Here is a 23,697-nt window from a genome sequence, read left to right on the forward strand (position 1 = left end):
TTTCTCTTTGTGATTATTTGTAGTGCTTGACCTTGGATAAATTTGAAGGTTATCTTGACGAAACTCAACTGACTCATCAAGCCCTTCATCTGCTGGAGGAAAACAAATTCTGGGCTGGTGTCATTTTTCCAGACATAGGGCCTACAACCAACAGTCTTCCACCACTTGTGACATACAAGATCCGGATGGACATAGATGCAGTGGAGAAAACAAACAAAATCAAAGACAGGTAAGTGATCGTTCCTTCTCAGTTCTTGCCTGCCGTAATGTGAATACGACAGACGTAAGGACATTAGAACCTGCATTGGATACATGCATGAAATTCAACTGTATTCACCAATAGTTAGTATGTAATGCAGTCCAGAATCCATCTCCAGTTACCAGATACTGACACAAGCAGTATCACTCTTGTGACAGGCCAAGCAGTGGGTAGGTACATGGACACATGGCAAAGGGAATGACTCTGCTCAGAATCTATTCAGTAACTTGTTTAAGTTTTCGGTTGGCTCCGTCACTGCGAGAGGCAGACAAGGAAGTCCTACATGGATTTGACCTAGCTGTCCTTCACCTGGACAGCAGAACTTCTCTGCTGTTCCTCCTCAAGTCCCCCTCAAATGGACTCAATTAAAGGGGTAGCAGAAATAATTTCTCAGGATTGTCTACATAGTCTTTGTCTACCATTGTCTACCATTGTCTACTGGTAGTTGCAATTCAGCTGTTCCTGTTTAATCTCCAAGGATACTATATTCCAAATACAGTTATTTCTTTTCTAGAACAGTTACTCTGCTGCATGATTAATTTATGTACATTTTTGGCCAAAATTGCTATTCTATGTCAGTGTAGAGAAAATTAAAGGAAACGAAAGAACCTTCCAGGTCATATACTTTCTCAAGCTATGTGGTCTGACAGACCAAAATCTAGAAAAGACAACTCCAGGCAATGCCCCTACAATTTCAGTAGATAAGATTTTTTTTTTTTTTTAAATTTATTCCCTCCCCACCCCTCCCCTAAAGCCACTGTTTACCCAGGTGATTTCCATGTGAATTTTCTTTTGAGGTACTGGGATCCTGGTCCAAGAGCTGATCCTGTGGATGATTTACGTTATATCTGGGGAGGCTTTGCATATCTCCAAGACATGATTGAGCATGGGATTATAAAGACCCAGACCAACACTGAAGTGCCATTAGGAATTTATCTGCAGCAAATGCCATATCCATGCTTTGTGGATGATGTGTGAGTAAAAGCAGTTTATCTTAATTCTGATCAATACTTGGATTGCTGGGTGCTTTAAGACTCTCAAGCATCAGTTCTAACCCAAGTCCTAAGGTATACATGCAAAGGCAATAACTGAGACATAATTGAATTAATTTGTTCTTTCCCTTATCCTGCCATAACCCAGACTCCAGAAGCTGCCTTTGCCAAGATTCTACCCAAAATCCCAGTCCTGGCCTTTGTTGCATCCAGGCAACCAGTGTCCAGACCTAAAATGAACACAAAACACTGGCCCCTTGAAAGCAGCAGTTTTCTTCCAATTTTTGCATATCACACAAAATAAATAATCTGGGGTGTTTTTTGGCCTTACTTTTCCAGACAATAATAATAACCTAACCTAAACCTTCACATTGATTACAGCCGAGAATCTGTTGTCAACAGAGCACCCCAACTATAATGCTTGGATCCCTAACAATGTCAGTCCTGGAACTACGCCTGTGATTATACAGGACGCAGCAAAAATGTGATCTTTTAAAAAGTTTTTATCTAACTAAAACTAAGTCTCATGCTATAGCATATGACCAGTGCCTGTACCAAAACTGAACACAAAGCACTGACCCATGTTAGAACAAACACTGCATCCTTCAGTTAACTGTGCAGAATCCATTGAAGTGTAGTAAGTTACTTTTCTCTAATTACATCTCTAAAACACAGCTTTCTTTATGTTCAAAGAATCATTTCCTAAAGAAAAGTTGAACAGAAAATGCTTGTCCCAATGGAATTGGTACCTCTCTTGCTATCTCTGTAAGGCTTGAAGAATCAAACCACCCAGTCTCTTCAAGTATATTGCCAAACCCTAACCCTAGACTTAATCATATCTAGATATAGCAATACCCAAAGCTGTAGGTTTTGGTCCTTGAAGACACCAACAGGTCTTGCAGAATCCCAAGACAATTTAGGCTCTTGAAACTCTTTCCAAAATCCTAACCACTTCCTTAAACAGGACTAGTATCTGCAATCAAACTGGATAAACGGCATTGGTTTCTGTTAACATCAGCCCTTTTCCTTCCCTCGTGGATGCTACAGTTTTCAACAATAACCTGATATTCTCTAACCTTCTTCTCCCTAATTCCTGTCCATGGTTTTTATGAAGATTGACTGGTTTTTGTCTTAAATCTCATATGAAACTAGCAAAGGATTCCAGGACTGTGGCTGCAGTTCATTATTGGAGGCACCAGGAGTTTCTTTCCCTGGTGAAGAGCAGAATAAAGAAGCTAAAGGAGAAAGAGGTCGTTTGTTACTCTGTAATGAAAAAAGAAAGAGATTGTGCTCCTGGGTGTGGAGATTTCATGGCTACATGGAGGCAGTGGGGCTGTGGACCCCCATTAGCACTGCCTGAACCAGCATGTGTGCTCCAGATTTTATGAAGTGTGGTGCCTCTTCCCCGTTCATAGTGTGCCTGTTCCAATGCTGCAATCTGTGCTACTGCAACTGTCTTGGTATACATTTCACTCCCCCAAAAAAACCCCAGAAAACCGCGCTATAGAAATCATTTCATAGTTCTGTCAGTGTGCTCTGTTCAGGCAAATGCTAGTACTTCAGATAATGGCAGATTGCAGATATACATAATTTGACCTGTCATTCCCATCAGTTATCACCTGTTAGCCTGACAAACTGTCGCCCTGTCAAGCCTGCTGTTTATTTCCTCCCCACTGAGAATACTGCAGGGGCAGAAATCCCATCTGTGCAAAAGTTCTCTGAAGCCTGCAGCAGCCACACAGTTCAGGGCTGATATCCAAACCCAGTGATGGCTGCTGCAGATAGCCTGCTTAAGTGAAGCAAGCACATCCTCATGGTAGGCATGTATGTTGTGCTATGCATGGCCTAGTACTGGGTTACATGTGTCCACCAACAGGCAAAACCCCGTGTACCCCAGGCCATTCCACAAAAGCATGACTTTGTTTCAGCAGGCCAGATTGCTCTTCAGGAATTTTCAGTGAAAAAGTGAAGATTTTCCATTTGTTTTGACAATGGAGTAGCTATGATAGCATATGGCAAAAATGTAGTTCTGTAGGGCTCAGATTTAGGAAGGTGAAGATTTTTTGCTCCTTTCTAGTTTTAGCAGCTTTAAGCTTTTGGCTTTTAAAGAATCAAGTCCATTTGATTTTCAGGGTAATTTCAGTGAAAAATTGCAATCCCAAATTCACAGAAAATGTTTTCAGCTTTTTCACACCAAAATCTCTTTCTCACCATGACAGCACACTTGGGGCAGTGCTTCACCAAGGACCATCTGCCAGGGCTGAGCAGCCATAGAGTCTAGGGGGAGGGACAGAGAAAGGGAGCAGTGCCTTCATCACAGTACATGAAGGGCCACCTGCAGCAGCCTGTCCCAGCACTGTTGTTTTGGAAGTGATGCTATGTGGGACAGTCCCAACATGTTCCCTGAGTCTTGGTTTGTATGCATTTCAGCAGCATTGCTGGCAGCATCTGATGCTTTTAATGCTTAATTTGTTTAATTCTTTTGCCAGTGAATCTTGGGAGCATAAAAAGACAGTGACACTCACAAATTGTTAACATTAGCATATGTCTTAAAATGTCTTTGTACCTCATAGTAAAAGCATTATGGCAATTCACTGTGGAGAGAGATGTATTTTCATGAGCCACCACATGTTTGTAGCCCTCAGTAACCATTAGAACCTCTTTGTAAAATAGAAATAACATTGATCTGCCATGGGAGTGCAGCAACCATTAGTTCATTAATATTTAGGTTGCTTGTGAAGTTCACTAGCAACATGTTATTGATGTTTAGACTGAGAGTTTCCAGTCCCATGTTTAATAAATGCATTCTTCCCCACTCCTTTTCCTTTTCATTCTTGCTTTTCATATCAATATTTCCCTGTTTTACCTAAATTTAATTCATTTCTCCCTTCTTGCTTTGGTAGCTTCATGATCACCTTAAATCGCGCCTTTCCCATCTTCATGGTGCTAGCTTGGATATATTCAGTTTCCATGACTGTGAAGAGTATAGTGCTGGAGAAGGAAATGCGTCTGAAAGAGGCTATGAAGAACAGGGGTATATCTAATGGGGTGATTTGGTGCACTTGGTTCCTAGACAGCTTTGTCATGATGGCTGTAAGCACGTTACTCCTCACAGCACTGATTATGGTAAGGATTGCCACTCTCAAACTCACTGTTGTGTTTGCACTGCTGATACCAGTTTGCTGTTGAGAAAGAATAGTAGCCATTCACAGGTAGATGGGAATGGTTGGTGGCCTGTTCTGATCGCAGCATGTAGCAAGCACATTCTTCTAAGCGGACCTCATGACAGCATCAGCACTTGGCAGAAACAGAAAGATAAATTCACGGGTAAGATTTATTGAGAGATCCCCCACAGAACAATACATCAAGCTGATTACTCTGTATATTGTATTTCCTGTAGACAGAGGCAGATCACCCAATAAATAATAATTGTTGCTTTAAATAGAAGGGATCATAATATGAAGCATTTTAATCTTGTAATTCACCATATGTGATTCATTTATAATATTCAGTGCTTGCCTGCTTGGAAATTATATCACTATTTCAATGGAAAAAGAGACTGCAAGGACAGAACTTTCAGGATAGCCTGAAAAAAAAGAAAAAAACAGCCTTTTGCTTCTGTGACTCAGAATTGCTGTAATTTTTGTAACTTTTCAGGACAGTTTGGATATTGTCTTTAAGGACTACCTCTTACCTCTGTTACCTGAGAACCAAGCTCTTCCTCGCTATATTTACTTCTATAAACTGTAGCATTTTGATAAGGAAGAATGCTCTTGCATCTTTTCTGGTGTGGGGAACTGGTATTGGTATAAATGCATAGTTAGGGTTCAATCCACTCCATCTTACCAGCCTGCCCTAATGAGTTGTTCTAGTTCCTTGCAGTTCCATTACAGTTTGGATAGATAGAGAAAGCTTATTTTATTTGCTATACTGGTTTAATTAAAAATCAGGAGGTAGTCAATACAATGTGCTTACACCTGTAATTTGCTTCCTTTCCTGGATTTCACTATACCAGTGTGAGGCACCTTTGTAAATACATTCTTATGAGAGATTGTATTACTGTTGATAAAGAAATCAGTCTCAGAGGTCCAGTGGGATGTTGCAATAATGTTGAGACCTATTTATAGCCTTATAGACCTATTTGAGCCTTATATAAGGCTCAAAACAAAGTTGAGCCTAATAGATAGGTCTCAACATTGTGTTTTAGGAGTAAATAGATAATCAGCAGCAGTCCGTGCTCTTCTTGAGAGGGAGCATTTAATCTACAAAAGTTCTAAGGAAGAAAGGTCAATAAAAGTTAACCCAGTGAGTTAGTTAATACACAAGGATCTCTGAGAAACTGCACTTGGATTCCTCAGCTGTGATACCCTTCTGGAGTTTGAATATCATTTAGGTACAGAAGCTTTATAATTTTCCTGTTGGTTTTTTTTTTAAGATGCATTTTGTCAGGCTTCCTTACACTGTCTTTCCTGCACATCGAGCAAGTGGACTGAGAAGATGATGAGATCAATGAAAATGTGTTATGGTAGTTCAAATAGTTTTATTTAAAATGTATGAATTACCAAGCAGGTGCATCTTGCTTGGAATCACTTGCTTATTAAGACAGGGACAGAATGTCTGTTTTCAACTAGTTATGATCTTAATTCAGTCATCAAATATGAATATGAACTCCACAGCCTATTGTACTAACCTGAAGTCACAATCCAGGAGCAGGGATAAAGTTAGATGAAGGATTTGTTATTGTAATGACCTCAGGTGTTGAAACATTACTGCCTGGGAGAGTTAGAAGTCATATTAGGTAAGAAAGACTGGCTAATTACTCATTACAGGTTACATGTCAATGGCAGCTCTGACCTTTTCTGCTAGCTCAGAAAGTGGCAATACTTCTAAATTCTTCTGTTTTCCTTTTGCTTACAGTGCGGACAAGTGCTGCATTATAGCAGTCCACTTCTCTTCTTTCTATTCCTACTGACATTCACCACAGCCACCATAATGCAGTGTTTCTTGTTCAGCACCTTCTTCTCCAAAGCAAATCTGGCAGCTGCCTGCAGTGGAGTCATCTACTTCACCTTGTACTTGCCCCACATCGTCTGCTTTGTCTGGCAAGACCGCATGACTGTTAATCTGAAGATCCTAGCAGTAAGCCTTTCACCAATTATATGGTATCTTTGGGTTCAAATTTTAGCTGCCCTTCTCACTGTGCATTCGTGAGTAACAAAGCATTGCACACCTCTTTCTCTCTGCTTTTTTGATTCAGAGAGGGAGACTTCTGAATCTCTCTCAAATAATTAGAGATTGCAAGTGAATAAGCCTTTAGCAGGCCTAGTGACCAAGAGATATTTTAATGGCTTTTAGAAAATTCAATAAAATTTATTTTACTTTTTGAATGCTAGGAAGTTAGCATAATGTTCAAAACATTTTGAACACTTCCTTGTAAGTCAAAGCAAATTTAACTTTGGTATGTTTAATAAATACAAAGGCAATTCCCAAAACGGGGGCAGTTATCTTTCTCATGTGCTATAACCTAGTTAACAGGGTAATATCTAAGGATGAGAAGACTTCAGGTTCGCATTCCTCCTTTAGCTGAACATACAGTTAGGATTTGAACCCAAGTGCCAAAGCTCTGGGAAATGTTTTCTGTCTAAGAGGTTGTAGACATTCTCCATGCAGTGCTTCTCTTCCATAACAGGTAAGATGCTTAACAATTCAGGGGAGCTGGAAACTTCTTCCTGTTTTTTGAAATGAAACTGTGAACTTACAAAATTATTCAGACTGATTTTCTGTTGCCCAGTGAATCAGGAAGGGAAGTGGGTGTTTGAATCCAGTCTCCCCATCTTTGCTGAGGATTCTAACAACCTAGGTAAAAGAGAAGTACTGTCTTCTCCTGTTGCATTAGGAAATCTAATGAAAAAGGAAAAAGAAAACAAAACTCTTTAAAAAAAAAAAAAAAGCTATAACTAACTGTAAATATGGCTACGAATCAGCTTTCTTAACTGATGTAGTTGTAGATGATACAACTGATCAGATGTAGTATATACCATTTTTAGTTCTACCAATTAAGGCAATAAAGTGCAAAACTTGATCCTGTCATTAAGTCAGGAAATGAGTAGGGTTGGCCTCTGACAGGTCCTGATTTGGGAAGAAATCTTGAGACCAGCACACTGTCTAAGCATAAAGACAACTCTCTTCTCACTCTAAAGCGAAGGAGGCATCCGTGTAAGAAAGGATATTTGCTGGCCATAAGCCATGAGTATTTTCTGTGTTCCTGATACATTTGGTCTTATATTTGTTGTTCAAAAGTTAGTATCTGAAGAAGAGCTAATTACAATGGATGGTAAGGGTCGAGGTGTGCATGTGCAGGGGGCCTGAAGAAAAAAAAAAACCTTTTAAGGGCAAGTAAAGTAATTGAACAATTAATATGTTGCTGAAAACCAAACATTTTTACTTAGCACACTATGATAAGGCCTCACTGAGAGTTGCCTTTGGGATCCCTCTTGTCCCCTCATTTCCTAAGGTCTGGCATTCCTGGCTGAACTATATATCCTGTGAAACAGCGCTATATCACTTTTTGCTCTGTTTTTGCAATGCAACATTGAAGAGGATGTTTGGATACTTTACTGGTTTATTGGTTTGTTGTGTGAGAACTAGGTAGCAGGGTACCAGGGGAGGGGATGGTTGTGGTTTTCCTTATCCTGAGCACCTGATGTACTTTCTGTCTTGTTACTCATAGTGGCCCTGCCCCATACGCTCAGGCAATATTTTGTTTCTCCAAAACAGGCAAAGGTGTACACTGCAAACTTCTAGATGCATCAATAGTATTTTCTGAACAGAGACATTAATGAAAAAAAAAAAAAGCTGTGAAAGGTTGCCTAGTAGCTAAAGAAAGTACAGCCAAGGTTGAATTTAGTCTATTATGGCTAAATACTGCTTAGAATTGCCACCATTCAGAGGATTAAACATCCCAGTCCCATATAAAAGTGAAACCACTTTTCCCTGATCATTTGTTAGGCATTATCAAGTTTTGAAGTCCAGTCCCTAAAGGTCATCTTTTTTGTGGTTGCTTTACAAAATGTCCCTCTGTCTGAGTTGAATGTCATTTGTCCTTTATTCCAGAGTTTGCTTTCTCAAGTAGCTTTTGGTTTTGGTACAGAATACTTGTCACGCTATGAAGAGCAAGGTCTTGGCCTACAGTGGGGTAACATCAGAACCAGTCCCTTGGAAGGAGATGAATATAGTTTTCTTTTTTCCATTAAAATGATGCTTTTCGATGCTTTTCTCTATGGAATACTTTCTTGGTATCTTGATAATGTTTTTCCAGGTATGCAAATTTCTTATTCATATGAAGTAGTGGTAGTTGTTGTAAATTGTGTTAATCTAATCAGTCTCTGAGTATTTCTCTGTCAGAAAAAGTGTATTTGACATTGTAGACCATGAGTCTTATCCAGTATAGCATAGCACCACTGGTTTATTAAGGGCTCCCACTTTTCTCTGTTTCTTTTTCCTTTCTCATATTTTAGTCCTGAAAAGAATGGAATAGGAGGAAAGAGTAAGAAGGAAGATGCAACTTCTGGTCCTGTTTTAAAATTTAAATAGAAAATAAATCTAAAAAAATATTATATGTTAAAAGCCAATTTGTGTACATATTTTTCTTTTGAGAAGTTTCAACGATTTCTAGAAAGAATTTTTTAAATTTTTGAAAATGTAGAAATAACAGTTCTAGTTCATATATACTATGGCCACATTAGGCTGACTGTTTCTTAAAGGATGGTACTATTTCCTGAGACATGCTGTGTCCTAGGCAGCTGTGAAAGTTCCTGTGTGGATTTATTTTATTTCTAAATGGGAATCCTGGTTCTAGTGCGAGTTCATAAAAGGATTTTCTTTGTTATCAATTACAAAGTTTGGGAACTTTCTTTGTGAGAAAATGGTTTGTCCTTGTAGCTTAAATTGTTATCTTGCTTCTTATTGAATATTGTTACAATATAATAAATGCAGACTCTTATGCTGTACAAGCGAGTGAGCTTTCTTTTCATTAATGTATTACTCCCACATGTAAACTGCAGTTCCAAAATGTATTTCTTGGCAGATGGCTATCTTTTTTTTTTTTTTTTTTTCCTTGAGTGGTTACTCAGAATTTGAGATCATGCAGATTTTCTAGCTATGAAGGAAAATTAATGATGGATAAGGTAAGATGGTGCTTGTCTGCACATGTCACTTATGATAGTTAATCCAAATCAAGAAAGATAAGGATTTGTTAAATGGTTTTAGATGTGCCTGAGGATATTTTGCTTCAAAATTAAAATATGACCTTAAGTCTGCTTTGTTTGTGTCCTTACCTAAGTGAGCTATGCTACACCAAATTAATGCCTTTTCATTTTTTAAGAAATGTGTCCTCACAAAGAAGTTTAATGCAATTTTAACATACTTATTTCAAAGCTGATTTGCAGTAACTTTCCTAAAAGTTCCCCTTTGGAGAAGCCCATGTTGCAAGGCAGTTTATTTGAAAAAGAATGGATGATGTACTATTTCCATGAACACAGCAGGAATTAAACAACAGGAGTTTCTTTGCTCATAGATCCAAGTTGGTTTTTTTCAGCCAGCACTTTACACAAAAGTAATGCCTCTCAGGGCTTCTATTCATTAGCTTCAGTTCCTCCCAATATTTGCTCTGAGTGTCTCCTTGGCTTTCCGCTCCTCTGTTTCTGTGGAATTTCTCATAGCATTTCTCTGTCACACACATGCAGACCTACCAAATCAATGCTGTAATCTTTGAGCTTACTATATGAGTTCCCTGGATAATCCTTTGAACCATATGGTTCAGCTCCTGCTCAAGTTTTCTCTGCAGCCAACCACCCATTGGCACACTGGTCCTTTGGCTATTTGAGCATTCTGCTCCATAATGGGTATACTTGGGTTTTGCATTCATCCTGAATGAGAAGCAGTTGTTTTAGCCACCAGCTTCAAAGGGGTGTAATCCAGTCCATAACAAGTGCAAGGCAAACTGCTTATGGATGCAGACAGGGTGTTTGTGTGCATTAATGGGAGTACAAGTGGTTGCCTGACATACAGGGTATTTTTGGTAAGTCAGAAATAAGCAGATGCTTTCATAAACAGTGGCTTTCAATATAGAAAAACTGACCATCTTTCAGGGAGCGTAACAAATTCCCTTTGCTTATTTTGAATAAGTAGCACAAGGCCAATAACATCCAGGTTCACAAGGATGCCAGTTTTAAACGTAGCAGCTCAAATCTCTGCATTCTATAAATCAATATGATTCAGGAAAGCAGTGTTGACTTGCACTATTTCTGGTCTGGCCTGACAAGAACTGATAATGTTATTGTACTTTCTCTTTTCAAAACAGAATTGACCTGTGACCAAAAAAGCCCATTTCTGCTTAAGAAAAGGATTACTCTGTCACTTTTCCTGCAAGGCTGTGTGCTGAAATAACAGCCAGAGTATCTTCTCATTGCCAGTTCTGAATTCAGGCCCAGGGTAATAAGTGTAAATATAATAAGCTTTTCACTCATGTCAACCCCCAAGTGTTAAGTGGGCCTTCAAAGAAAATCCCTGAGTGAGGCTGGGATCCCATCTTAAGCAATCAGGATGTTCCTTGGCAGCTGCTGCCTAGTTGGTGAGGATTCAGATTGTCCCGATGTAGCGAATAGCTTCATTCTGTAATTAAACCACGTTCTACTTTAGAAAAGGTAAGGCCAATCAGATCACATATTTTCTGAATATTTTACTCCTGTCTGAAAGAAAAAAAAATCTGCAAACAAAATCTGTTCTGTCAGGTACTTGGTGGATGGTTTCACCTTCTGATATGCAACACTAGGACTGCAAGTGTTTATAATTATAGCTCAGACTTTGCCTAGATGAATTTATGCCCACTGAGGAATGTGTTTATGAAGTGCACTTCACTTACTTATTTTTGTTTTAGGGGACTATGGGCTACCACAGCCTTGGTATTTCCCTGTGCAGGAATCTTACTGGCTTGGCTCTAGAAACCCAAAAGCTGAGAAAACAGCAACTGCTGATGGTGAGTTCTTTTAAACTTTGGTGTTTAGAAATAACTTCAAAACCACTGATCCACTTAGACGTGACTGTGTAACATTTCCATTACCTGAGCTGCTGCAAAGATTAGAGACAGCCATACACTAGGAACCTCAGCGGGTGCCTTTGAACTTGGAGTGGCCTCGTATTATTAGAGTTATTAGAGGTGAGCCATTGTTCCATCTGAGAGCTTTTAAAGCATGGGTTAACAAGCAACATCAAACCCCCACTCTCTAACCAACACCTCTTGAGACATTCAAGGAGTTCTTATTGCCCAACACAGCATTTGTGAAATGAGTCAAAATGAAATACAATGTTGGTCTTATTTACACTGAGGCTCCCCTATCTTTCTAAACCTGATTCTTTTCTATCTAGTTTGACACTAATTTAAGTTTGTTTACTTTGGGCTTTAAGCAAGATCAAAATTGATGCCACCCTTGGACCAACTTGAATCAGTGCAAAAGTCCTGCTTTTGCAGATTTTTTTTCTGTGCATTGATACTGGACTAGTTAAGAACAACATGTGGGTGATTGTATTAAAATAGGAATTAATGCAGAATGATGATTAATGTCTGGAATAGAGGCTTGCTGAAGGTGGTGTTTTGAAATCTGTCTTAAATTTACAAGGTAATAGTGAAACCAATCAAAACGACAGATGAAGAAATAATGTCTTCAGTCTTCTCATTACCACCCTTACCCTTCATCAACTCAGACTGCTGCCAAGGCAGATTCATCTCAGGGTGACACCTATTGATATGATATATGATATGAACCTAAACCTTTCTGTGAACATGCTGATAATATGTCCACTGCTCACGTTTTGATTAGAAAAGAGGAGGTTATAACAGTGGGTTTTTTGGAGAGGCTTTGCCTTCTGGTGCATTCTGAGGGAATGAACAGGTTTTTCTTTAGACTTGCTGTGGGAGTATTCAGAATGGTGGAGGTTTGCTTAGATATTATGGAGTCTGATATCTCCTTCGGCTTTGCAAATGCTGCCCACTAGATTAGAATTTGACAGTATAGGAAGGAGGAGGAAAGAGCCAAAGGAGGACTTTGCAGCATGTTTATAGATGAACGGAAAATTTCCAAAGACCCAGATAAGATGTCAGCGAGTACATCTCATTGACTTTCCATGGAATTTGGGCATATCCTGCACCAGAGCTCCTTTGAATCTCTCACATATGGAGCACAGTTACTTACAGGATTTTAACTTTTCCTGTTTATTTAGTTTAAGCCTAAATTTAGTAGAAATGAAATCTATTTTCTGGTTATTTTAATGCCTCATAAGTTCTGTGTGTTCTTTAATATATTTCCAATACAAGGCGGACTCGTGATTTCTTAGTACCCAAACTAAAGGTTGTGACAAGGCTTGAAAGCCCCAAAATATTCAGTTGCTCAGGTAGGTCAGCAACAGAAAAGTTTATGGCTACTACTTTATCGCCAGTTTTTTTATTTTATGACGTTTTAATAGCATTTTTTAGATTACTTAGATAAAATGTTTTGCTTAAGCGAAGCCTAGTTTATTTTGTAGGTGACATTACATCAGATAGCTGAGCTGATCTAACAGTTCACTGTTGAGAAAAAACAGGGCAATCTTGCAGTCCCTTCCACAGTTCTCATCCTAGTTCTGCTGATGCTTATCAGTCCCTGGCAAGATTAAGAGGTAGATACTTCTGGAAGCCATTCCAAGAACATGAAGGACAAGGTGATAGGACATAATGAACATGGATTTACCAAGAGCAAATCTTGTCTAACCAGTCTAATTTTCTTCTGTGATGACTGGATCAATGGAGAAAGGGAGAGCAGTGGATGCCATTTAACTTGATTTTAGCAAGGGCTTTAGCATGGGTTCACATAATATTCCGATAGCCAAATTGATGAGATACAGGCTGCTTGAGTGGACACTGAAGTGGGTAGAAAATTGACTGAACTGTTGGTCCCAAAGGATTGTGATCAGCAGTACAAAGCATAACTGGGGACCAGTTATTAGTGGCAGGGGTCTGACAGGGACTGACACTGGACTTAATACTGTTTAATGACTTTATTAACAGCCTAAGTGATGGGATAGAGGGCACCATGAGCAAGTTTATGGAAGATACCAAATTGGAGGGAACAGTGGAGCGCAGGGCAGGTCTTCAGAGGGATCTCAACAGGCTGGAGAAATGGCTTTCTAGGAACCTCATGGAGTTCAACAAAAGTAAATGCATAATACTGTGTCTGGGATAGAATAAGTACAAAAGACGATGCATACTGGCCACCGCCTGCCTGGCAGGCAGCTTTGTAGAAAAGGTCTGGTTGACAACATGTTGAACATGAGCCATCAAGTGTGCCTGTGTAGCCAAGAAGACCAGATGCATCCTGAACTTGGATGCAGGAGTATAGCCATCAGTTCAAGGGAAGTGATCCTTCCCTTCTAGTCAGCACTTGTGAGACTGCATCTGGAGTACTGTGTTGTCCAGTTTGGGGATCCTCATTGAAAGGAAGACATAGAGTTACTGGAGGGAGCTCAGTAAAGAGCCACCAAATTGATTAGGAGCTGGAGCATATAACATACGAGGAGATGCTAAGAAAGCTGGTCTGTTCAGCCTTAAGAGAGAAAACTAAGATAGAGCTAGACTTCTCAGATGTGCCTAGTGGAAGTATGAGAGGCAATGGATGTAAGCTGGAAAACAGGAATTCTGATTCAATATGAGAAAAAAATTATTGTCAAGTTAGTTAGAACACTGGAACAGGTTGCTCAGAAAGGTTGTGAAATCTCCGTTTTTGGAGATAGTCACTGTGATCTGAATTGGCCCTATTTCTTGAGGATTGAACTGGAGATCTTTGGAAGTCCCTTCTGCTCCAAATTATTTCATGATTATCTCAGCTAGCATAAGTGTGCTGATACTTATTTAATCCTCTCTTCTACAAAACTCTGCCTTGGGTTTTCTCAAGCAGGGACAGTTGGAAAGGTCATGTCCGATTAATTCCTTTGTAGGAGGCACGTGATTCTTACCTATTTGAAGAACTAAGACTCTTCAGTGCCTCAGCTTACGTGAACAACTGTAGAACTTTTCTCAACTCATATCTTTCCTTCAAGGGTAATACTAAGCATTTTCTTAATTTATCGTAACTGGTTAATGTGTTGGGAAAAAAACTGCATAAGGAAATGTCAGATAATGTAAATGAAACAGCTGAAAATGAAGCTAAACTAGTAAATTATCTTGGTACTTTCAAAATTTACTTCTATCACTGCACTTTTGTATCCCCCACTTTGCCATTTTAGGTGACGTGATGAACTTGTTTATGTTGCTATTTGTGCACCAGGTAATTTTATACAGTTTTACAGGCTAAAATTTCTTATAGCAGAAAGTTATGGTGAAATTTCACAGCAAAACTAAGTCCTAGGCCATCTGATAAATTACAATTCTGCTAGTTGCACTCTATGCTGCCAGCTTGAATTTGTGTTATGTAAACAATTCCTTCAGGGGTTCCCTCTTCTTACATCACTGTTCTTCCTGCTTCAAGCCTGTCCCCATTAGTGATTTTATGTGACTGTTTTCCTTCATGGCAGCAAGGCCTAAGACCAAATTGGAAACCCAGAAATTCTTGTGCAAAAGCTAATACTAACTCGTTCACTCCGGCCTGGAGCTAGTCTCTTAATCTAAGTAGCAACTTAGCAGTTTGCTTTTCATTTAACCTTTTCATTTTGTTTTTCTTCTCTCACTACCTGTAAGTCTGGGAAATGTTTGTATGGCCTTTCTTTTCATGTGGTGAAGAATTTGGTCTAGAGCTGCACTAACAAAATATTAAGCATGTACCTAATATTAGTCAGGATCTTCTACTCTGAGTCTGTAATTGCAAAATTGTTGGTCGTCTTCCTTAAATATCTGTTCCTGACACAGTGAAGCAGATTTTGAGCTAGATGGCTTTGAGTGCTGTGTTCCTAACCTGAGTAAAGCACTGACAATTAATGCTCTTGGAGAGCTCAAGGATTATGACTACCTCCTTTTCCTCAAAGCACCTCTAGAGATAAGAGGAAATTAAATTTTGGTTAATTAAATGTTGATTACTTTTGGTTTATATAGAAAAAAGTCCAGAGTCAGAAGGCCATGTGGATCAGAAGACAATGGAAGGGGGAAAAAATGAGAGCAGAACAAAGAAATCTGAAGAACCTGAAAAGCCAGAAGAAAAGAGTGACAACCAGGGGGAGAAGGATGGTAAAAACAAACAATGTAAACACAAACGAGAAAAAGAACCCGGCGAGCAGGGGAAGCCTAAGACAGATGTCCAGGACAAAGATGAAATTAATAGTAAGGAGAGAGCAACCTGAGTCCTTCTGAGATACTATACTCATTGTACTTCATAACAAACTAGATGTAGGAATGATTGGAATCAAACTACAAGAGCCCAGTAGGCTACAGAGGACAGCATGCGACTGCCAGAGCTAAGCTTAGGAGAGGCATTGACTCTCCCAGCTACCCCTCTTACTGATTCCTCTACATTCACCATCCCTTAGAATATTTTAGCCACCACGCATAAGAGAGCTGCCTTCCAGAAGAACTCTGTAACTTGTTTTTTATTGAGCAAACGCAGGCTGTTTCTATAGCAAGTTAGTGTTCATGCTGAGGGAAGCCTCAGAGACACATACATTGATTTATTGGAATTAAACAGAGCCATGACTTCAATAAAAATATTTATGCTGAGAGGAATGTTCTTTCCTCCTAGGCCCCCCCCCCCCCCTTTTTTTTTTTGCCTATCTTTAGTGTGTCTTACATCTGTAGGGAAAGGCTGGTTTCAAAGGGATTTATCTGAAATGCTGTGTGTCTGTATGCAGCCTTTTCTGATGCTGACATTAGCCACCACCTAAGAATTCCTGAATGGCCTGCCTTGTTTTCAAGTCCCAATGTCTTCTTTTGTGGGGAGCCAGAAGAGTTTTCTATATGTGATGCTCAGAGGAATGTATGTGGATTCTGTAGCAAAAGTAACTGCTACAGACAGCTCTGGGCCCACTCTGACTCTCTTGAAAAGCTAGAGATAAAAGTGGGGTCATCAGAGCTCCTCACGTAGGCACTGAAAACATGCATTCAGGATGAATGGAAACAGGACAGGACTTCAAAAGAAAAAAGACAGGCAGAGGGCAAAGGTTATTTCAGCCAATCTTCTCCTAGTACTGCCTTATCTTTGTGGTGTTGTACTCGTCAGGTTCCAGCTGCTCCACGGCCACAGAGGAAGGGCTTTGCCTATCACTGCACAAAAAAGCCTGCCTTCCCTTTCAGCCAGCCACACAGGAACTGGTAGACATGTGGAGAAGCCAAGAGCAGACCTGTTATGGTTCAAGGACACAGTTTCCAAAATGGCTTTCTGTAAGAGCTAGTGCTTCATGTAAGAGTAATGGGATGGGAAATGGAGAGCAGTTCTGATGGCTTAACTCTAATGCAGTCCAATACTAGTACGGGTTAGCAGAGCAGGGCAGACACAATGTAAATCTGTCCTAGTTGCTTGACACATTTTAAGCAGAGCTTTCACCACGGCCCTATCCACATTCCCCACAAATGCTGCCACCTCTGAAGAAAGATCTAAATGGCCCAAAATTGCACTGAGGGAATAGGATCAGAATGAAGAAACAGGAATCACAAAAAAAGGGAGCTCAGTCCTCTGCCAGTGTCCTTCAGGTGATGCAAAGCAGATACTGGGGGAGATCATCAGAGAATTTGCCTCAGAACTTGTCAGTGAGTCTTGCAGGCAAGTATGAATTGAGCTTGTGATACATATAAAACCGAGGATGGTACCTGAATTGGCAGTATATGCAGAACTATCTAGCCAGACTCCATGTGAACTTCTGTAAATATAGGGATGTTTGTATTTGGCCCAGTAAGGTAAAAGGACACCTAGATTCCTTCACAAAGCAAAAGAAAAGTTTGTCATAGACAAAATTTTATCTAAAATAAAGCTACCCATTCTAGATGAATTATTTCAGCTGCTCTGTAGTATACACAGCTCTCTCCTGTACAACATATTTGGGACTTTTTCCTAAGTATTGTTTATAATGACAGTCATACAAGTCACTGATGGAGGTGGGGCTGGTTTTACCCAGATGGCATTGGCTGCTCTCCACACAGGCCTGCTGGGTACTGAACAATTTAAGTAAACTGCAATTGCAAAACAAGCCTCCCTACAAAGCTTTAAGCATTCTGTGTAAACAAAAGTGGACAGGGTCTTTAGTTTAAATTTCTCAACTCCTATAATTCACATTGCCCAAGGGCTTAATTTACTTCAAAGGAGGTTTGTTTTGTCTAGAAGCTGATGCAATAAAACATCCTGATGGTGCTATTTACAATAATGCATTTTTAATCCTGAGAGAAAGCCATCCTATGTAGTGCTCATGTTAGGTACTGCCTAAGTCTTGAGCTGGCCTCAGTAAGGGGGTAAATTTCACCTACCAGGATTAAAGGCAAATGTTGGGTTTTTTTAAAGCATCATGGTAAAAGAATGCACAGCTGGGCAGATGATTTGAATGGCAGATTTCAGCCTGGCTAGAAAGGCAACCTGCTGCTTGTTCAATGTAATCTCTCAGCCTATCTAAGTATCTACAGACAACAATCCCAAATAATATTACTGCTACACAATGAAAACAGAAAGCATGTTCAGCTTCACCTGATCCAATAAGTTACCTCTCCACAGACCATTACAATTCTGGGCTCCGCTTCTCCTGTCATTGATACGTCGGTGAATCTAAATAAATTGCACCGCAATTAGAAATCTTGCCTCAGTTTGGTACTGGTGTGACTGGAGAATCCAGCCCTGGCACATGATGCTGTATTTTACTGGGTATGTGCTGTTGCTTCTGCACTTACTCATGTGTCATCATCAGAACTGGAATTCAAACATGTGTTTTTATTCTTTTTTCATTCTTGATTTCTTGCCTTTCAAGTAAATACCTTCTTTGAGCCTGAGCCAACAGGATTGATTCCAGGAGTATGCATTCAGAACCTGGTGAAGATTTTTGCGAACAGGCCCAAGCCAGCAGTAGATGGGATGAATATTACTTTTTATGAGGGCCAGATCACAGCTTTCCTTGGTCACAATGGAGCAGGAAAGACAACCACCATGTAAGTCTGTATTTTAGAAGAAACAAATCCAGGGCAGTGCTCTATTGCTCTGTCCTGAGGAGCAGTCTTCTCTTTTTGCTCTTCCCTTGTCTCTCTACCACCCCTGCAGCTAGCTTGATGCACAACATCAAGTTTTTTCCAGACAGGGAAATGCAGCCCCTAGGCAAAGAGAAGATATCCTGGATTAGCTAAAACCCTGGGAGGGAGGCAATGTATGACACAAACAAGTGAAAGACTAGAGAGAAGGAAGCAATTATCTCCCCCAGAATTCATTTCCCATGGCCAAACTCCAGATAGGTGAAGAGGGAGAAGGATCTTCTGGCTGAAAGAGCTGAAGATTTGAAAGCCACCACACTCCACGTGTTCTTGGTTTCTCTGTCTAACTGGTTTTAAGTCAGTCACATTTTTTGGTCTGTGTGCAAAGGAGTATAAAATACAGGCCCTCTTTAGACAAAATGGTTACATATATGCAAGATCCATGTCCAGATTAAAATGTTCCTCTAGTCCTAGAATCCTAGCATCTCAGGAAGCTGGACTTCAGGAATGTTTAATTTTCTTTATACAGAACTTTATTTGGCAAAATAGGATTAATTGGTGAAGAAAAGATTTCATGAGTCTGTAACAAGTTCACCAAATGTTGAAGGAACTGAAGTGTTTCATTATGAAGTTTCCTAGTAGAACACTTTAGGTTTTTTAATTAAAAAAGACTTTTATTTCAAATGCACTTTAAATTGCCTTTTAATTTTTTAGTTGTTCTGCAAGGAATTTGTTTGACCCAAAATAAAAGCATTCTAATCAGCTGAAATGTTTTGTAAATGTTTTTCTATTCTCCTGATAAAAACAAAGATGTCTATTGCTTTGAAATTTTCAGAACTGAAAAATCCATTATTCATTCAAATCTAGTAACAGGTTCCACCCATTTTGCAACATAACATTGGGCCCCCTTCCATTTTACAGAAAATAAAGGTCCAGGGCATGAGTCAGTGTGGCTGGAGACCTCAAACCATTATTCTCTATCTTGATCCTAGTGAGCTTCTTTTATGACCCATTTGTACATAGGGGTGATGTAGGATGCTGAACAAACTACTCTGAAACAGAGTAGCTGACCAAACAGTTTTTTTAATGCAAGCTAGAACCATACAGACAGGTGTATCAAAAATTACGTTAGCAGATCCACAAGATTCTCACTGTAGCAGGGCAAGAGTATTTATATGTATGCTTTTTACTGGAGTTGTTTCATCAAGGCTCATAGTAAAAAGTCATCATGCTCCATCTAGTGGAATCATGCAATGCATCTTCCTAATCTGGCACAGAAAGATAGGAGAGTGGGAATTTCCTCATTTTATTTTCCCAGGTCAATACTGACAGGCCTCTTCCCACCCACCTCTGGAACTGTGCTGATTGGTGGCCTGGATATTCAGACTCACATGGACTCCATTCGGCACAGATTAGGCATGTGCCCTCAGTACAACATTTTATTCAATCAGTAAGTACCATTCCATACTAGGTTTAAGAATAAGGGTTCCAGTCTGCGTGCTTGACACATCCCCAAAGCCTGCATCGTTTCTCTTACTGTGCTGGCAGTAGATGTATCTCTGAGGCACTTCTCCCAGAGAAGATCTGTGATCCAGATTTAGGGTAAAGCAGCCCCTCTTCTTTTAGCAAGATAAAGCTAGAGTGAATTTATTGCTGCTTGGGAAAAAATCTGCTTATTCATTTAAATTGCCTTGGTGCCTTTCTATCTGATTTCACAGCCTTACTGTAGCAGAGCACATCTTGTTTTATTCTCAACTGAAAGGGAGATCCAGGGATGAAGCTGAGCAAGAGTTGGAAACAATGCTAGAAGATATGGGCCTCACCCATAAAAGGAATGAAGAAGCTCAGAATTTGTCAGGTGCCCACAGGATTGTTCTAAGATGTTTTTTCTGCTGCCTTTTCTTTGTCTTTGGGCAATTATTGTTTGAATTACATGTTTGAAGCCATATTCTGACACATCACTGTGCATGGGGAAGGTCTTTACTCTTGAAGAGTAAATGGGACTGTACAAATAGTAAAGCTGGCACAACCTGCCCCTAAAGTTTCTGTTTCTTATAAATATACAACAAATTCAAATATATTTAAAGCTGTTATTTTTAAATGAGTATATAAAAAAAATCCATCAGTGCAAGAAAAATCAAAATACAATATTCTATTATTTCAAGGCAAATGAAATATTATACTATCACGCTGCTCCACTGTTTGGATCAGTACTCCATAATACTGTGTTATGTGGTAGGAGTAATTTCTTTCATTCTAAAGGTACAAATACACATATACACAAATACACATGTATTTGAACGCATTTCACTTTCAGATTCAAAAGCTGATTTGAATAAACAGCCAGGTGTTCTTATACTACTTTGTCCTGATTGCAACTATAGAAGTTGGCTAGTTTCACATGAGAACATGAAAATCTCATATCTTCCTGCTTTTGCTTCTGGCAAAAAGCAGAAAATGCAACACAGATGAAAAATATATTTTAAAAAAATAATAAAATTTTGAACAAGCTGTTCTGAACTTCAGAAGAAAAATGTGACTATTGATTTAACTTTGTAGAAATATTTGTCTGAGGATGGGTTTTGTTTTACTTGTATCAGTTTGTCTCCACACTGAAAAGCAGTGTTAATTACATCCCTGCCACTTATGTAACTCATCTCAGACTCCTGGATGTGTCTGTCCTCTGGTAGGTGGAATGCAAAGGAAACTGTCTGTTGCCATTGCTTTTGTTGGCGAAGCAAAAGTGGTAGTCTTGGATGAGCCCACTTCTGGTGTTGATCCGTATTCCAGGCGATCTATCTGGGATCTTTTGCTGAAGTATCGCTCAGGTAACAGGTTTGAGAGTGGAAATTGAGGTGGTTGTTTGTTTGTTTGTCTGTTTGTTTGTTTTAAAACCTGTCATAGATGCAGCATGTGCCTGCTGTGTAAACTGTCATGAGTAGTGGGATATGAATATAAGCAAACAAGATTCTTTGAACAGATACCTACGGATGTGACAAACCTGGGACCTGGGTCTGGTGCATTAATTGCCAAAAAACTAAGCACAGTTTTGAGTTCCAGAGAGAGTCCATGCCTTGAACATTCCTCCTTCTTCCTTCTAGGCAGAACCATCATCCTCTCAACCCATCACATGGATGAGGCAGACATCCTTGGAGACAGAGTAGCCATCATATCCCAGGGAAAACTCTTCTGCTCAGGCTCTCCTGTATTCCTAAAAAACTGCTTTGGGTCTGGCTTCTATCTCACTCTTGTTCGCAAGATGAAACACACCAGAATTGGAAGGGCTATAGTAAGTATGTAGCTCCCTCCCTGCACATATAACCTGAAAAATACTTATACGTAATTCATGCGCTGCACCAAGGTAGAAAGCAGTTAAGTGCTGCTTGAGGCTGTGTACAAAACTGACTTCAAAATGAAGAAAGCAATGAGAAAATTTGAAGACACCTCATGACATTATATGGATACGTGAGTCTCTGTAAAAAATCTCTGGTTTTATAATTCAGCCAGACAGGTGAAAATAATAGGTGGATATGAAACCCTCAGTGGTCTATAGTTTGCTCTTGTCAGTTAAGTATGTCTAAACTTTACCAATCAAGTTGCATTTGTCCACATACAGGTCTTTCTGATTTTTGCTTTTGCAGTACACTGGTTGTAAACATGGTGTAGTCTAGTAACTAGCTCAGACACCAGAAGAGTCTACATTTATCCATAGCTAAACTAGTCTCACACAGCTTGAGAAGTAGGGATCTGGATTCTTTCTGCTGTTAGTAGTGCTTCCAGTCTTAGTAGCAGCGTGATCTGTATACTCATGGCCACTGGTGATCACATCGCCCCAGATATTTTGCATGCAATTCAGAACTGACAGATATGCTTTGTGCAGGTGGATTTATGTTTTCTACACTGCTTAATCCAGTCCTCAGATGACTTTCAGTATAATAGGTTCACGATGCTCCAGATGTGACATATTTTTCAATGACTCAAGCCAGTCAAAGGCTGACAACCCTTGCATCCTGTTTTGCGTGTATCTGAAGCACTTTCATCTTTGTATCTGTTGCTTGTCCATGCTAGTCGCTTTGTAGCTGTGGATCTCAGTGCTCCTGCTCCTGCTCTAGCTGTGCACGGAGAGACAAAGAAGATGCTCCAGAGCAGGAACTGGATGGTAAGAAGTGGGATGGTTCGGCATTCCAGCACATAGCTATGTCTCCTGTTATGCTGCAATCTCATCTTACAGATCAATGCTGCTGAGGCCCACTTCTTCAGTACTTGCATCTAACATCTGTATTGTATTGTAACATGAATTTGATAAGGTTTCTTTGTGGTTTTGCTTACCATTGCCCCTTTCTGATGTATATGTAGTCTCAGGAACAGATGATGAACTGGAAGTTTGTGTGCTTTAGAAGTATAGACTGAGTTTTGAACTACTCTCCACCAAAATGTGTAATTAGTTAATGAAGACTGAAGCATATCTAGAGCAAAGAAAACTGACTTTCTCAGAAAAAGTTGTTCTGGCTTTTCTACATAAGAGAACAACTTAAGTAGATATTCCTGAAGACTTTGTTGTGCTTTATTAACAGACCTGAAATAGTTTCCTGCTACATAGTTCCAGAGCATAATTAGCAACATAGCCTAGTCTAGTACAGAATTAACTGAGATATCTGTGAGTTATGTAATAGAGCAGTCCGCTTTTGTATAGTGCAAACAGCAGCTTTTGAAATCATGCTTAGCATGGTTAAATATTCATTCTCTGAACACTGTTTTGACTTTTCACAGGAGATCTGAATGAGCTGGCAGAAGTAATTCATCATCATATCCCAGAAGCAAAATTAATTGAAAGCATTGGTCAGGAACTCATTTACCTTTTGCCCAATAAACACTTTAAACAGCGATCTTATGCCAGTCTCTTCAGAGAACTGGAGGAAACATTGGATGACCTGGGACTCAGCAGTTTTGGAGTTTCAGACACACCACTTGAAGAGGTAACAGACAGATTAAAATATCTGCGGATCTTACCATCCGTCCCCAAAATGTTTTCTGAGACAGTTTGTGTTCTTAAACATGTAATCTTACTAATTCCTAATATCCCCTTCAAAACCTATTCACAGATGCTGTGGTAAACTCAGAAAGTCTTTGCGATGGGGGTAGAGAAAGGATCCAAGCCTTACTTCATGTTAGCCTTGTGGAGCATGGCTCATTATCCTGAAATCTGTCTGTCTTTGTATCTTAGTTTGTTCCTTTATTTTCTGAGGTATTTCATAAGAGACCTCTGATTG

General features: G+C 39.6%; 1 protein-coding gene across 1 annotated transcript in view; it reads left to right on the plus strand.

The window, feature by feature from the left end:
• The window catches only part of ABCA4 (ATP binding cassette subfamily A member 4), a 76,479-nt gene that overhangs the window by 27,064 nt on the left and 25,718 nt on the right, over nt 1–23,697 (plus strand). Inside the window, exons 12-25 of the mRNA XM_075509156.1 lie at nt 24–229; nt 1,057–1,233; nt 4,155–4,377; nt 6,169–6,390; nt 8,365–8,569; nt 11,189–11,274; nt 15,403–15,475; nt 18,214–18,391; nt 19,746–19,877; nt 20,146–20,285; nt 21,118–21,255; nt 21,529–21,716; nt 22,496–22,586; nt 23,198–23,403. Coding sequence (XP_075365271.1) covers nt 24–229; nt 1,057–1,233; nt 4,155–4,377; nt 6,169–6,390; nt 8,365–8,569; nt 11,189–11,274; nt 15,403–15,475; nt 18,214–18,391; nt 19,746–19,877; nt 20,146–20,285; nt 21,118–21,255; nt 21,529–21,716; nt 22,496–22,586; nt 23,198–23,403 — 2,265 coding nt within the window. The remainder of the gene's footprint in view (nt 1–23; nt 230–1,056; nt 1,234–4,154; nt 4,378–6,168; nt 6,391–8,364; nt 8,570–11,188; nt 11,275–15,402; nt 15,476–18,213; nt 18,392–19,745; nt 19,878–20,145; nt 20,286–21,117; nt 21,256–21,528; nt 21,717–22,495; nt 22,587–23,197; nt 23,404–23,697) is intronic.

This window comes from Mycteria americana, chromosome 7 (genome assembly GCF_035582795.1).
Source record: "Mycteria americana isolate JAX WOST 10 ecotype Jacksonville Zoo and Gardens chromosome 7, USCA_MyAme_1.0, whole genome shotgun sequence".
NCBI lineage: Eukaryota > Metazoa > Chordata > Aves > Ciconiiformes > Ciconiidae > Mycteria > Mycteria americana.